Source organism: Macaca thibetana, chromosome 4, assembly GCF_024542745.1.
Source record: "Macaca thibetana thibetana isolate TM-01 chromosome 4, ASM2454274v1, whole genome shotgun sequence".
Taxonomy (NCBI): Eukaryota; Metazoa; Chordata; class Mammalia; order Primates; family Cercopithecidae; genus Macaca; species Macaca thibetana.
Genome location: NC_065581.1, coordinates 151,811 through 164,627, shown reverse-complemented (window position 1 = coordinate 164,627; position 12,817 = coordinate 151,811). Strand labels below are relative to the sequence as shown.

General features: G+C 51.7%; 1 protein-coding gene across 2 annotated transcripts in view; it reads right to left on the bottom strand.

Moving 5' to 3' along the window:
- The window catches only part of DUSP22 (dual specificity phosphatase 22), a 59,190-nt gene extending 47,454 nt beyond the window's left edge, over window positions 1–11,736 (bottom strand). Inside the window, exon 1 of one of the 2 annotated variants that reach the window (XM_050789691.1) lies at window positions 11,260–11,736. In XM_050789691.1, the coding sequence (XP_050645648.1) occupies window positions 11,260–11,280 (21 nt within the window). In that variant the 5' untranslated portion in view covers window positions 11,281–11,736. The remainder of the gene's footprint in view (window positions 1–11,259) is intronic. The other variant, XM_050789690.1, reaches the window with a different exon arrangement.
- Window positions 11,737–12,817: the final 1,081 nt, after the last annotated feature.

Sequence of the window (12,817 nt, the reverse complement as noted above, 5' to 3'; positions counted from 1 at the left end):
TTTTGGTGACACTTCACCACAGATCCCCGGATGTCCCAGCCTCACCCTCCTGTCTGCCACTCCCATCCCCGCAGCTCCCGTCTTCCTTCACTCCCACTGAGAAAGTCGAAAGAGCCTGTAGTACGGTTCTTCATGTTTGCTGATTTCTTCGAGAATCTTCCTGACCACCGGCTGCCTCGCTAAAAACGGATGGCTCATGTCTAGTCATTGCAGGGGATCTATCGTGGCTCACATCAGGGCAGCAGTGCTAGGCCCAGAGTTAGTCTCTCTGCAGAGGGACAACTAGCCAAGGGGCCACATAATGTATCAACCAAACTGGGACAGTCCAAGAATGAAAACAGGCTCTGCTAAATCATTACTTCAGGAAAATAGGCAAAAACCAGCAGTGCCCCGGGCGCAGGGCTGTGCGATCACCCTGGCTGACTCAATACCCAGAGTGGTAAGGATGCGAAATTAGCTTGGAGAGTGCCCCATGAGACGGAGCTCAGTTATGTCCGTGACTGAAGTCACCGATGGAGGCAGGTCGGGTTAGCCCCGTAACCAGGAGCGTGTGAGACGACGTCTCAGAGGACAACGCCAGCACCCACTGCCCGGGAGCTGAAACACCTGACAGGTCTTTCTGGAAGCATAATCAGTCTTTAGGATTCTCCTGGGAGGAAGGGTGGAGTCTATACTTTATCATTCCTATTTTGAAACACAGGAACAATGCAAGTTCGCCCTGGATGTGGATCCCGCTGACGTTCTCCGGCGACGCCTGGCTGCACAGAGCTTTGCTGTGTGTCGTCTCTCATTCCCACGGACCTCTCCTGTCGTTTTCAGGATGTGGCAGGAGATACTAAAGAGCATCACTGCCACGTGGCTCCTCTGGCTGGCAGTGCAATGGCAGGAGATACTGAAGAGCATCACTGCCACGTGGCTCCTCTGGCTGGCAGTGCAATGGCAGTAGATACTGAAGAGCATCACTGCCACGTGGCTCCTCTGGCTGGCAGTGCAATGACCCCTCCTTGACCGAACTTTAGCCAGGTTCCTGAGTCCTTTTCTCAAGAAGGCCCGGTCCTTGGCGAGCAGAGACCTGCTGAGTGTATCCCCTAAGACCCCACCAAGCGCCCCTTCCTCCACCCTGACGTCTAATCCACTTCCTCTGAGTGGCGTTCCACCCACTCCCTCACCCTGCCCTCGGCTTTCCATCCACCCTCGTCCCTGCCACACTGGAGTCGAGTCCTCCCCTGTTGCAATAGTCTTGAATGGAGTCTTCCTTGCTGGCTTAAGCAAGTGTCAGAAACACTTTTCTTTTACAGCAGTGACTGCAAATGGCTCCATATCTCTACAGTTACAATCACTGGGTGATTTTCTAGATCAAAATGTTTCCAGACCATAAGCATGTTTATCTGCCCAAAGTCAGAGCACATACTGCCATGGACAACGTTCCTCGGGCACAACGCTGCACACTCGGGGTACCGGCGTGACTGAGAGACAGGGCCCTGCCCTCACGGAGCAGCTCATGTAGGGAAAGTGGAGGTGACCTGACCACTCTGGGGTCACAGAGGGCTTCCTGGGGACAGTGGCACTCAGGGGAACTGCAGCCCAAGAGGAGCGGGCAGACAGGTAGGGGACAGAACAGTCAGCCTGGAGAAAGGGTCCTGTCTCTAATGGGGAGGAGTGGGAGAGAGATGGAGAGAAGGCAGGGGCCAGTGCAAGGAGATGGCCCTGCACAGCGGACACTGTGGCCACTGGCCGCTATCCAGACTCCGAGTTAGGTGCCATGAAATGAAATACTACTAAGATGCCTAAGATGTGTGGGACTGTGAGGAAGACAATCTCATGCATTTTAACTTAATACATCTTGAAAATGGTATGAAAAACAGGAAAGGTAGAGCTGTGCGCAGCACACTCCCTTCGTCACCACGCGCACCTCGGCGACGGCGGCGTCCCGGAGGGGGGCTTCTGCACTTCTCTCTGAGCTTGCCTACACCACCTGACGCGCTAGTCCTGTGCATGCACTATGCCAGTTTATGGTGGTTTTTTTTTTTTTTTTTTTTTTTTTAAAATCAAGAGGGATTATTTGGAAAACAGATTACGGCCCATCTTTGCTTTTTTTCTTTGTACATCTACTATCTTCTCTACTAAACACAAACTAATAAATTTTATATTATCTTTAAAATTAAATGAGGGCATGAGAGTAGACCATCTCCACATTCTAATGTTGTAGAACCGTGATGTTCTGACTCCTAAATTCACCGTCTGGAGCCCGGCTTGCTGCAGAACCATCTCGAGCAAACCACTCTTTTCCCACCCCCATGTCGAGTCCTCCTGCCCCGATGATGCCACCTTCTCCCAGTCACCCTGCATGGAAAACCTGGGGCTCCCACCGCTGTGGCACCTCTCTCAATTCTCCGCTCCCCTCCTCCCGGGAATTAGAAGACCCTCACGGTATCCCTCCTCGGCCTTGCCCAGAGCCTCAGTTCCCACGGGGGTTACAGTAGTAAACACTGAACTCACTCCTCTGTCCTATCAAATTAATTTTCTAAAGCCATATTCTTCCTGGATGATTTTCTACCTCAAAATGTTCAGTGACAACCCTTTTACTTAAAAAATCAAGGCCAAACATTCAATACATATTCAGCATGGCTTTCGCACGTTGGCTCCAACGTATCTCTGAAGGGTTCCCCTAACTTCCTTCTCACGTCCAGCCGAGCCAGGTCACCCCCACTCTCCCAATACCCCTTACTGGTCCCACCTTGCAATAGCACTTTCTTTGCCCCAAACAATCGTTCTAAACAGAGAAGAAGTTCCCACTGTGTGGGGTCCTTTATCCCCTGGGTATGCTCGAAAATCACAAACCCTGTAATGGCCATTTATTTTAGTGGTTTTCCAGTCTCTGAAACCCTTTCCTAGGTTTGGGGATATCCTGGGCCCAGGGAGTCTGGGTGAGAAGCAGAGCCCGGCTCTTAGTACAGAAGCTGCCAAAGCCGGACACCTGCTCACATGAGCCTTCGCTGCTACATGGGTGTGCCCCGTGTGTGACAAGTCTGCTCGCCGACGGCAGGGACAGCCTGGAGTGTCCTCTTTGGCAACAGAGGCAGCAGGGCTGTTGGCACCTTCAGAGTCCACTGGCTGCAGCATCAGCATCTTGCAGTAGCCCCAGAAATGCCCTCAGTGACCAGTTTAAGCATCTGCTCCTGCCAAGGTTGCCCCGAGTCTGGCTCTCCAGCCACCAGGCTGTCTGCTCTGCTCTGTTCCACCCAAGGTAACCACGTTTGGATGCTGTTGCTTACCACCACGGACCCTGATGTGGGCTTTCAACCTGGAAATCACAAAAATTTTGACCCATCTACTTTCACGATATTTTTGTTGCTGGTAATCCCTGCGTACAGAGAAAGAGAACATGAAATAAAATCGAGTAACTTTCCAGCAGAGGAGACCTGGGAAAAACAAGGTGTTCATCTGGTACAACCCGGCTGACCAGTCAGCCCATGCAGGAGCTGAGCTCAAGCCAGAAGCAAGAAACACAGAGAGAAAACGAAATCATGACCACCTGGTAGAAAGCCAGGCCAAGTCGGAAAAAAGAGTTTGTAAACGCAACTCGGGAATGTCCCACTACGCTAAAGTAAAAAGCACAGAATTGATGCTAATCCTCTTCAGGCCTCTGAAACTGTCCTTTCCCTGTGCTGGGGATGCTGGTCCTGAGCAGCCTCCCACAAGATGACCATTTCCAGGGAGCCCTCTCCTGACCACCGAACTCCCCGGCACTCTCTCTCTCACATCGCCTTGTTTTACTTTCTTCACCACAGTTATCAGTGGCTAAATGGCTTTATTCATTTCCTGACTTTCGGATTGATCTTGCAGCAGGGGCTGCATGTGTCTTGTCTCCTAATGTGTCCCTAAAACCTGCCCAGAGTCGAACACACTGAGAGGAAGTCAGTGAACAAACGGTGATGAAACAGCACAGGCCACAGAGGAAGATGGTCTCTGGCATTCTGCAGGTCAAAGATTCCTGTTTTCTGTTACAAGACTGTCTGGGCATAGATAATATAGGCAGAACCCTTCTGCAGAAATGCTCTGAAATCATCCTAAAGATTCTCCATGCTTGATGGTTCCTCTTGACGGATAGCTTCACACCCACGTGTTACACTGTGCTAACTCCAGCTTCACAGAAATGCAAAAACGCACTTAAGCACAAAAGAATACTGCTTCTAAGGCAGGAAATATTTTGAGTTTATTTTTTAAACATTTCTTTTAGTCCTTCAGGATGCATGGAATCTAAGAACCCCACCCAAACTGATGTTAAGAAGTAAATTCCTGAGCAAGCAGCCGCAGAAGGCCGTGTGTGGGGTGGGGTGGCGGTGGAATCTTAATTCTTTCTATGTCAGAAAGGACTTTCTGGGTTTCAAAGCCAGGGATGAAGGGGAAAAACTCTGGTGGATTCCTTGAAGGGTTAAATGTCACACAGACTTTTTAAATGCCATTTGGCCATGGACTTAACCAGTTTGCATATAAAAAGGGAAGAATATGAGAATATTCTCCTGGGCCCTTAGAACACTGCCTTTAACATCTGCTCTTCAACATGAAACAAAAATGTAATATTAAATGGAGAAAAGAGAGCCCTCGGGGGGTGGTGTAGAGGAAAGGAACCAGAGCCCACCAGCACGTGGCCATCTGTCTGTCAGTCCTGCAGCAGCGGCTGAGTGTTCACTTCCTGCAGGAGGCTCCTCTCCAAGCTGCCTGGGACTAATCTGCATGGCGGGATCTTCGTGTCTTTCATACTAACAACCCACTACAGGATCTAACACAGTGCCTTGACAATAGCAGGTGTTCAATAATAATATCATGAACAGGTGAATGGATGGATGACTGGACTATGCAGGCAACCAAGTCACCTGCCGCCAGGTGGAAACACATGAATTTAGCAGCACAAAAGTGCCTGACCTTCCAGTCCCTTCCCGTATGAAAATACAGCTTCTCAACCCTGTAGCCCTATTCCACCTTTTGCTAACTCTCCAGTTCCAGACCACACAGGCCTCAGGAAATTCTGAGAGGAAGAACCCTCGATAGTGGTTCTCGACTGGGGATGATTTCACTCCCTGGGGATATCTGCCAACGTCAGGGACATTTTTGGTTGTCACAGGTGGGGAGGAGGTGCTACTGGCAACTATTGGGTGAAGATCTGAGATGTTGCTAAACCTCTCATAATCCACAGGGCAGTCGCACAAGTTATTATCCTGAAATGTCTACAGGAGCAGCCGTTGAGGAACACCGGTCTGTGCCTAGAGGGAACATATTCCCCTTGAATTATAATCCTTTCCCAACTACACTCCCTCATCTTCCTAACAGGGCAAAAGCCATCCTCAAACAAGTGTCAGTCACATCCAAGAATACTCAAAACAGACTGTATTTGAACTTTACAGTTTGGAAAACTGTGTTCTAATAAATTCCCATTTGCTTCTCCCAGTAACTCAAGTAGTAACTGGGGAAGGTATCATTACCCTCATTTCAGAGCCAGGGAGGAGGAGATTGGATTAGCTAACCTCCTAAGGTCTTTCAGTTCTACACATCTACGAATCCAGGAAGGAAAACAATCCTGACGCTGAGAAACATCTAAGTGACTTGTTCAAGATCACAGCCGTGAAGCAGCAGAGAGGCGGAGGTTCCCCAGGTCAGGCTTTTTGGTAGCCAGCCCCTCTCAGCAACAGTGGGCTCCCCAAGGGAACAAGACACACCCACTGAAGTGAGGCCTCCCAGCACCATGAGAGGCTTCCCGAGAAGCACAGGATGGCAGCCATTCCCACCAGGCAGGGAGAAGTACAGGATGCCAGCCATTGCCACCAGGCAGGGAGAAATACAGGATGGCAGCCATTCCCGCCAGGCAGGGAGAAGTACAGGATGGCAGCCATTGCCGCCAGGCAGGGAGAAATACAGGATGGCAGCCATTCCCGCCAGGCAGGGAGAAGTACAGGATGGCAGCCATTCCCACCAGGCAGGGAGAAGTACAGGATGGCAGCCATTCCCACCAGGCAGGGAGAAGTACAGGATGGCAGCCATTCCCGCCAGGCAGGGAGAAGTACAGGATGGCAGCCATTCCCGCCAGGCAGGGAGAAATACAGGATGGCAGCCATTCCCGCCAGGCAGGGAGAAATACAGGATGGCAGCCATTGCCACCAGGCAGGGAGAAATACAGGATGGCAGCCATTCCCGCCAGGCAGGGAGAAGTACAGGATGGCAGCCATTCCCGCCAGGCAGGGAGAAGTACAGGATGGCAGCCATTCCCACCAGGCAGGGAGAAGTACAGGATGGCAGCCATTCCCGCCAGGCAGGGAGAAATACAGGATGGCAGCCATTCCCGCCAGGCAGGGAGAAATACAGGATGGCAGCCATTGCCACCAGGCAGGGAGAAATACAGGATGGCAGCCATTGCCACCAGGCAGGGAGAAATACAGGATGGCAGCCATTGCCGCCAGGCAGGGAGAAGTACAGGATGGCAGCCATTCCCGCCAGGCAGGGAGAAATACAGGATGGCAGCCATTGCCACCAGGCAGGGAGAAGTACAGGATGGCAGCCATTGCCACCAGGCAGGGAGAAGTACAGGATGGCAGCCATTCCCGCCAGGCAGGGAGAAGTACAGGATGGCAGCCATTGCCACCAGGCAGGGAGAAGTACAGGATGGCAGCCATTCCCACCAGGCAGGGAGAAGTACAGGATGGCAGCCATTGCCACCAGGCAGGGAGAAGTACAGGATGGCAGCCATTCCCACCAGGCAGGGAGAAGTACAGGATGGCAGCCATTCCCACCAGGCAGGGAGAAGTACAGGATGGCAGCCATTCCCACCAGGCAGGGAGAAATACAGGATGGCAGCCATTCCCACCAGGCAGGGTGCTTTCAGAGGACACACAGTAGGGAGGAAGGAAGAGGCCACAAGAGCAGGCAGGCCGGATGCTTGATGAGCTGAACGAACCCTGGCAGTCAGTGGAGGGCAAGATGCCAACCAGAGGGTCCTCATATCCTGCCCTAGAACACGAGGCTTCAGCCCACTTTGAGGCTGATCAAGATAAAGACTGCTGGCACATGAGAAGCATTTCGGGCAGCCTTCTCTGACATAATGTTTGGCTAGAGACTAGTCGCTGTTTTGTTTTTAATGGGGTATTGTAGTACTGAAGACTAATAAGTAGACAGTGAGGACAGGAGTTTTGTTTACAGGCTCTCCCCCAAAAGATTTGAGGGTTCAGACTCGAGAGAACTTTGAGTCAACTAGGAGTTTTCAAAGGCTCCACAGGAACACGACATTTGCATGCAACACCCTGCTCACTTTAACCCTAATCTTACCAGAGACATTTACTAGACGAACATCTCAGCAGACGAGTATCTTAGAGGCACTCTGCATTGTGGCTGAGCCACTGTGGCTTCGAGTCCCGGCTCTGCTACCCACCAGCTGGGTGACCCTGGCAGTTCCCTAACCTCTGTGTACATCGAGAAAACAGGCACGGAAATAACAGGACCTGCTTCATGGCGTTGTGGCTTACTCTACGTGGTAACGTACTCAAAACACACCATAAACTCACTGGCGATTATAATTTTGGCCAGCGTGGGGCATCTACCTAGGAATTGCACACACAAACAAACAGAAACAATAAAAAAATAGTTTTAGTTTTGCTGCCTTTTACCCCCTTCCTTATCAATGTCAAATATGAAGGAAGAGAGGTGATTTTGGCTATTTGACAAGTAATCGAAGCTATGAGGAGCTTTTCAAATTACTTTTTAGGAATTTTAAAACTGACTTGGGATGAATTGGCACCCAGCTCAAAGGACAGACTTTTCCTATCCTGAAAATCAGTAGAGACTGGGGTCCAAACCCAGTTCCGCCCTGCCTAGCACTGGACCTTATCTTACCTAACCTCTCCAAATCTCCATTCCCCAATCTGGGCAAATATAAGGTCGTTTGACCTTATAGGGCTATTGTGAGGCTGAGATTTTATAAAGTGTTAAAAAAACAAATGGTTCACAATGGTGTTGCTTTTTTTTTTTTTTTGAAACAGGGTCTCCCTCTGCTGCTCAGGGCTGGGGTGCTGTGGTACAATCACGACTCACTCCAGCCTAGACTTCCCAGGCTCAGGTGATTCTCCCACCTCAGCCTCCCAAGCAGCTGGGACTACAGATGCAAGCCATCACACACTCAGCTGATTTTGTTTGTTTGCTTGTTTGTATTTTCGATAGAAACAGGGTTTCGCCATGTTGCCCAGGCTGGTCTTAAACTCCTGGACTCAAGCAGTCCACCTGCCTCAGCCTCCCAAAGTGCTGTGATTACAGGCATGAGCCACCGCACCCGGTCCTGCCTTCATTTCCTCATCTTTAATTTTCTACAATACAAAAGCCTTTTTCCCTTCCATCTTCTGATAATCTGCTGTGTATACCTAATGGGAATTGGCACAGTATTTTGCCATACAGGAGACCGGAATGTACTGACAAGAAGAGCCATCATGGGGATGTGAAATAATAGAAACTGCTCTCCCAAAGCAGTCAGAATGGAGCCTGCACTATTTAGACCAGAAACGTTCTTTTGCCAAAAATGACCAATGCGTATGAGATTGGAAAGAAATCTTGTCCCAGTAACCTCAGGGCACACACATTCCAAGTTACGTTAGTTCCCGAGGCATTGCACATATTTATAAATGTTCTTAGAAAAGGATTTCTAGGGGTAGCACCTTCCAGTGATTCTGCAAATCAACATTCTTTTTTTTTTACAGATGGGAAAAACACGAAGCCTCGTTCCAAGTCACACAGTAATATGTGGAAAAGTTCTGGTTAAGGTTCTTAACTCACTGGCCTCCAGCAATCTACTTTGCCACGAACTAACCTTGTGATTTGGGGTAGTTCCTCCTGATCTCACGTAAACATGTTTACTGCAGCAGGATTCCTTGCCTGGGCTGAATGCCCCTTCTAGGTCACTTTCATCCCATCTTCTGCTTCCCCCACTTTTCTGAAATTGCCTATATTATCCTCTGGAGCCTCTACTCCTCCCTACCTTGTGTTCTCTCTCTCTCACTCCCACACACATACACACCCTGTGTTGTGCAACACAGCAGCCATCAGCCACAGTGACTATTGAGTACTTCAAATGCGGCTAGTCCAAAATGAGACGTGATTTAGGTATAAATGCTATGCTTTGAATATATAAGTGATCTGGGGATCCCGAGATTTTTCCTTTCACAAAGACATAGTAAAAAACATGAAATCTTCCACGAATAATTTTATATATTGGTTACATGTTGAAACAATAGTTTTAATATATTGTTCGATAAAATATATTATTAAAATTAATTTCACCAGTTTATTTTTTAATGTGGCTCCTGAACATTTTAAGTTATATACATGGCTCGCATCATATTAGTGCTGGACAAGCGTTGATCTATACTGAAGGTTCTGTGAAGGATTTTTGGGTCACTTACCACCGCACTCCCTTTTCCTGCCTCCCCACCCACTAGCACAACACCTGGCTCATAGTATGTACATAATAAACAAGCGTTGAAGCAGAGAAGTCTCTAAATCTCTCTATACATATATTTCTTCATTTATACACTGTGAGTCTCTATTCACAAGATACTAAAAGTCAAGCAATTTATTACCCATTTTGAAAGGTAAAAAGTGTATGAATATTACTGCTTTTGTTGAAAAGCATGAAAATAACGTTGATCCCTTAGGCAACCATCTGTATTCCTAAATATATTTTTTGAATTGTATTACACAAATACTATAAATTTAATGCTGAAAACGGTGGAGAGTGAACAGCTCAAGTGGGAAAAACTGTAGAAATAACCAAAGGAAAGCTGAGATACCGCCGTCATCAATGGCAAGGCAAACGGAGCCCACAAACTTACGATGACCATCTTTATTGTTGTTTTAATTTAAAAAGCAGGAGACTCGTGGTGCGATGGATTCCAGTGCTCATGGGAATATAATACAAGTATTTAGCCGGAGAGAGTCTGTTTCCAAACTTGATCACTCGCCAAAAAAAAAAAAAGTGAATACAATTCTGTTTACCAAAATACCTCAGTATTGGTATGCAAGCCCCAAACACACAATAGTTCTTTCACAAACTGAGTAACCAGGACACAATAAACATGACATGGGCACGGGAAAAGTTAGGTTTTCCCTGGACTGACTCCCCACTGCATCTCCCCTTCCCTACCGGGAATCCGCATTTGCAACACTCCAGCCCAAACTCCCAAACCACTGCCGACCCCGTGTTGAGGGACACGGAAGAAAACACAGCCGCACTGCCATCCCCACGCAGAAGGTGTGGACGCCGACAGCGTGCAGAGCTGCGGGTGGGCGGAGCGCAAAGAAAAAGTGAAGCAGAAAGACGACTCATCCAATCCAGGACCATTCAAAGACCTGCGAAAAGCTACCGTCTGTGTTGTGGGCTCTGTAAAGTCTGGTGACTCCTTCCTTGAAACCAGCCCAGCACCAAGTAACAAAATCCTTAACCTTGTGGTTCACACGAACACACCCCGGCAACTCCCAGCCGCCGGGGCTGGCATCTGGCAGCGTCCGTGGACAGCAAAGGGATCCCACGGGCTGGGAAGGGAGGTGCGGGGCACAGCGAACCCAGGGTGGGGCCCAGACACTGACGGGACAAAGGGAGCAGCGCAGACGTTCTGGAAGGCCCCGTGGGGCAGGCCCCCAGCAACAGGTTGCCCTCGTCGCAGCGTCCACAACCTAACGCGCTCCGAACCTTTCCTCCGCTTCCCACTTATCTAGAAACAGCGCAGGGCTGAGGACTCTGCTAACTTCTCTGTCCACAGAAAAACTATCTGCGCCCACGGGCGGCCGCACAGACTCTGAGGGGAAAGAGGAAATGACAGCGGACGCCCGTTCGCTAACGATGGGGGGGGCGGGGTGACGCTTCCAGAGCGCAGTTCGGGAGCGAAGAGGAGGGAAAACAGAAACCACATCCATTCAGCTGCCCCCCCGGCGGAACGTGTCCAGGCTCTCGAAGCGCGCGGCTCGCTCCAGCCTCAGACACGCACCGGCTGCGAAGGCGGCGGCTCGGGCTGCCCACCCGGAAGCCGGGAGGGCGGGGCGGGCACCCTCCGAACCCCGATCCGCAGTCGCCGCCCCGGCGCGCCGCCCCTCCCTCCGCGCCCGTCCCCCCGCGGGCAGGGGCGCCCCGGGCTCCAGTCGCCGGGCAGCCAGGACGGGGGGCCGGCACCCGCCGCAGAGGAGGCTGCAGCGCGGAGCACACCCAGCGCGAACGCGGGGAGACGTTACCTTGTTCATCCCATTCCCCATGGTGGCTGAAGGCGAACCCTAGCGCCCCTGGCCGTGTGCTCGCGGCTCACTATGGCATGTTACGGGGAGGAGCGGCGGCGGCGGGCGGGGAGGAGGCGCGGGCGGGACTGAGTGCGCGCAGTGTCGACAAGTCGGCGGCGGGGACCGGCCGGGCCACCCGGCGCGCTCCCGAGGCCGGCGCGGAAGGCTGGGCTTTCCGTCCGCGGCCTGGAACTTCCCGGCGGGAGCAGCGCGGGGGCCCCGGGGCCTGTGCCGGGCAGTGGTCCCGCCTGGCCGGTCCCCGCCCCGTGCGCACCGGGCAGGCCCAGCGTCCCTCCTCGGTCCGCCCGCCCGCACCCTGGGACTTGTAGTCGGGCTCCCGCTCCGCCTTCGCGGACCCCGGCTCGCGGCCGCCGGGCGGGGGAGGCTCGGCCTCGGGCTCTCGGGCGGCCCCAAGCCCACGGCGCGTGCGCGGCCCGAGCCGCCCGCGGGGCGCCCGAGCCCGGGGGCGGGGCCTGGCGGACGCGCAGGCGCTGCCCTGACCCGGCGGCTGCGCTGGTCTCGAGCCCGCTCCAAGGTCGGGGGTGCCCAGAGCCCCTTGGCCTTTTCCCCCGGGGCGACTCCGGGGGCCGGTTCCCAGCAGTCGCTAGCCTGCCTTGGCTGCCTCCGTGAATCAGGTGCTAATCAGAGGCCTGGTCTCTGGGGGCTCCCCTGCCTGGGTTTTCTGAGGGCGACAGATTTAGGCCGGGGGATTTCCTGCGGCCCTGCCCGGTGCGCCGAGACCGAGAAGGCTCGCGGGTGGGGAGAGGTGGGCTACGTGACTCACCCCCGGGAGGCCTGACCTCCCTACGCTGGGGGAGCAGATGGCTGGATCTCTGACCGCAGACCCCACGGCCTTGGACGATGTGTGCCCCTGAATGTCTGCATCGTGCTTCCGTCTGGAACGGATCAATTTCTAACCTGTAGCAGAATTGTTCTGGGCATTCTATCAACGTTCGTAAATTCTAAGTTTCTCTCCGGGGACAGAATCCTTGAGCCAGTATTTTTTCTTTTTAATGTATGTATCCTCAACAATGTCCTGAACATAGTAGGTGCTTAATAAATATTTGCTGAATGAGTACATGCATCAATCTGATGTGTCCTGGCTCACTCCTGCTGACCTCATTTTATCTTCTTGCTGAGCGAGTTACAGACATGCTGGTCTCCTGTGTGTTCCTTGAACCTGTCAGGCTTGCTGGGCTGTGCTCACTATCCAGACACCTGGATCCCCAGGTCTCTGCATAGCTGCCTCTTACCTCTGAGGTATCGGCCCAAATGCCATCTCTCCTAAGGGGCTTTTCCTAACCACCCAGTTCCAGGTGGGTCCTCCAGTCACTGTCATATTACTCAGTATTATTGATCGGAAAATATATGTATTTGCTTTCTTTTTATCTGTCTCACTCACCAGCAACTTTCAGATTAAAAAAAAAAAAAAAAAAAAAGTTGTCTTATTCAATACTACAGCCATGTGGCCTGGGACAGAATCTAGCACAAAATAGTGATTTTGTAAATATCTGTG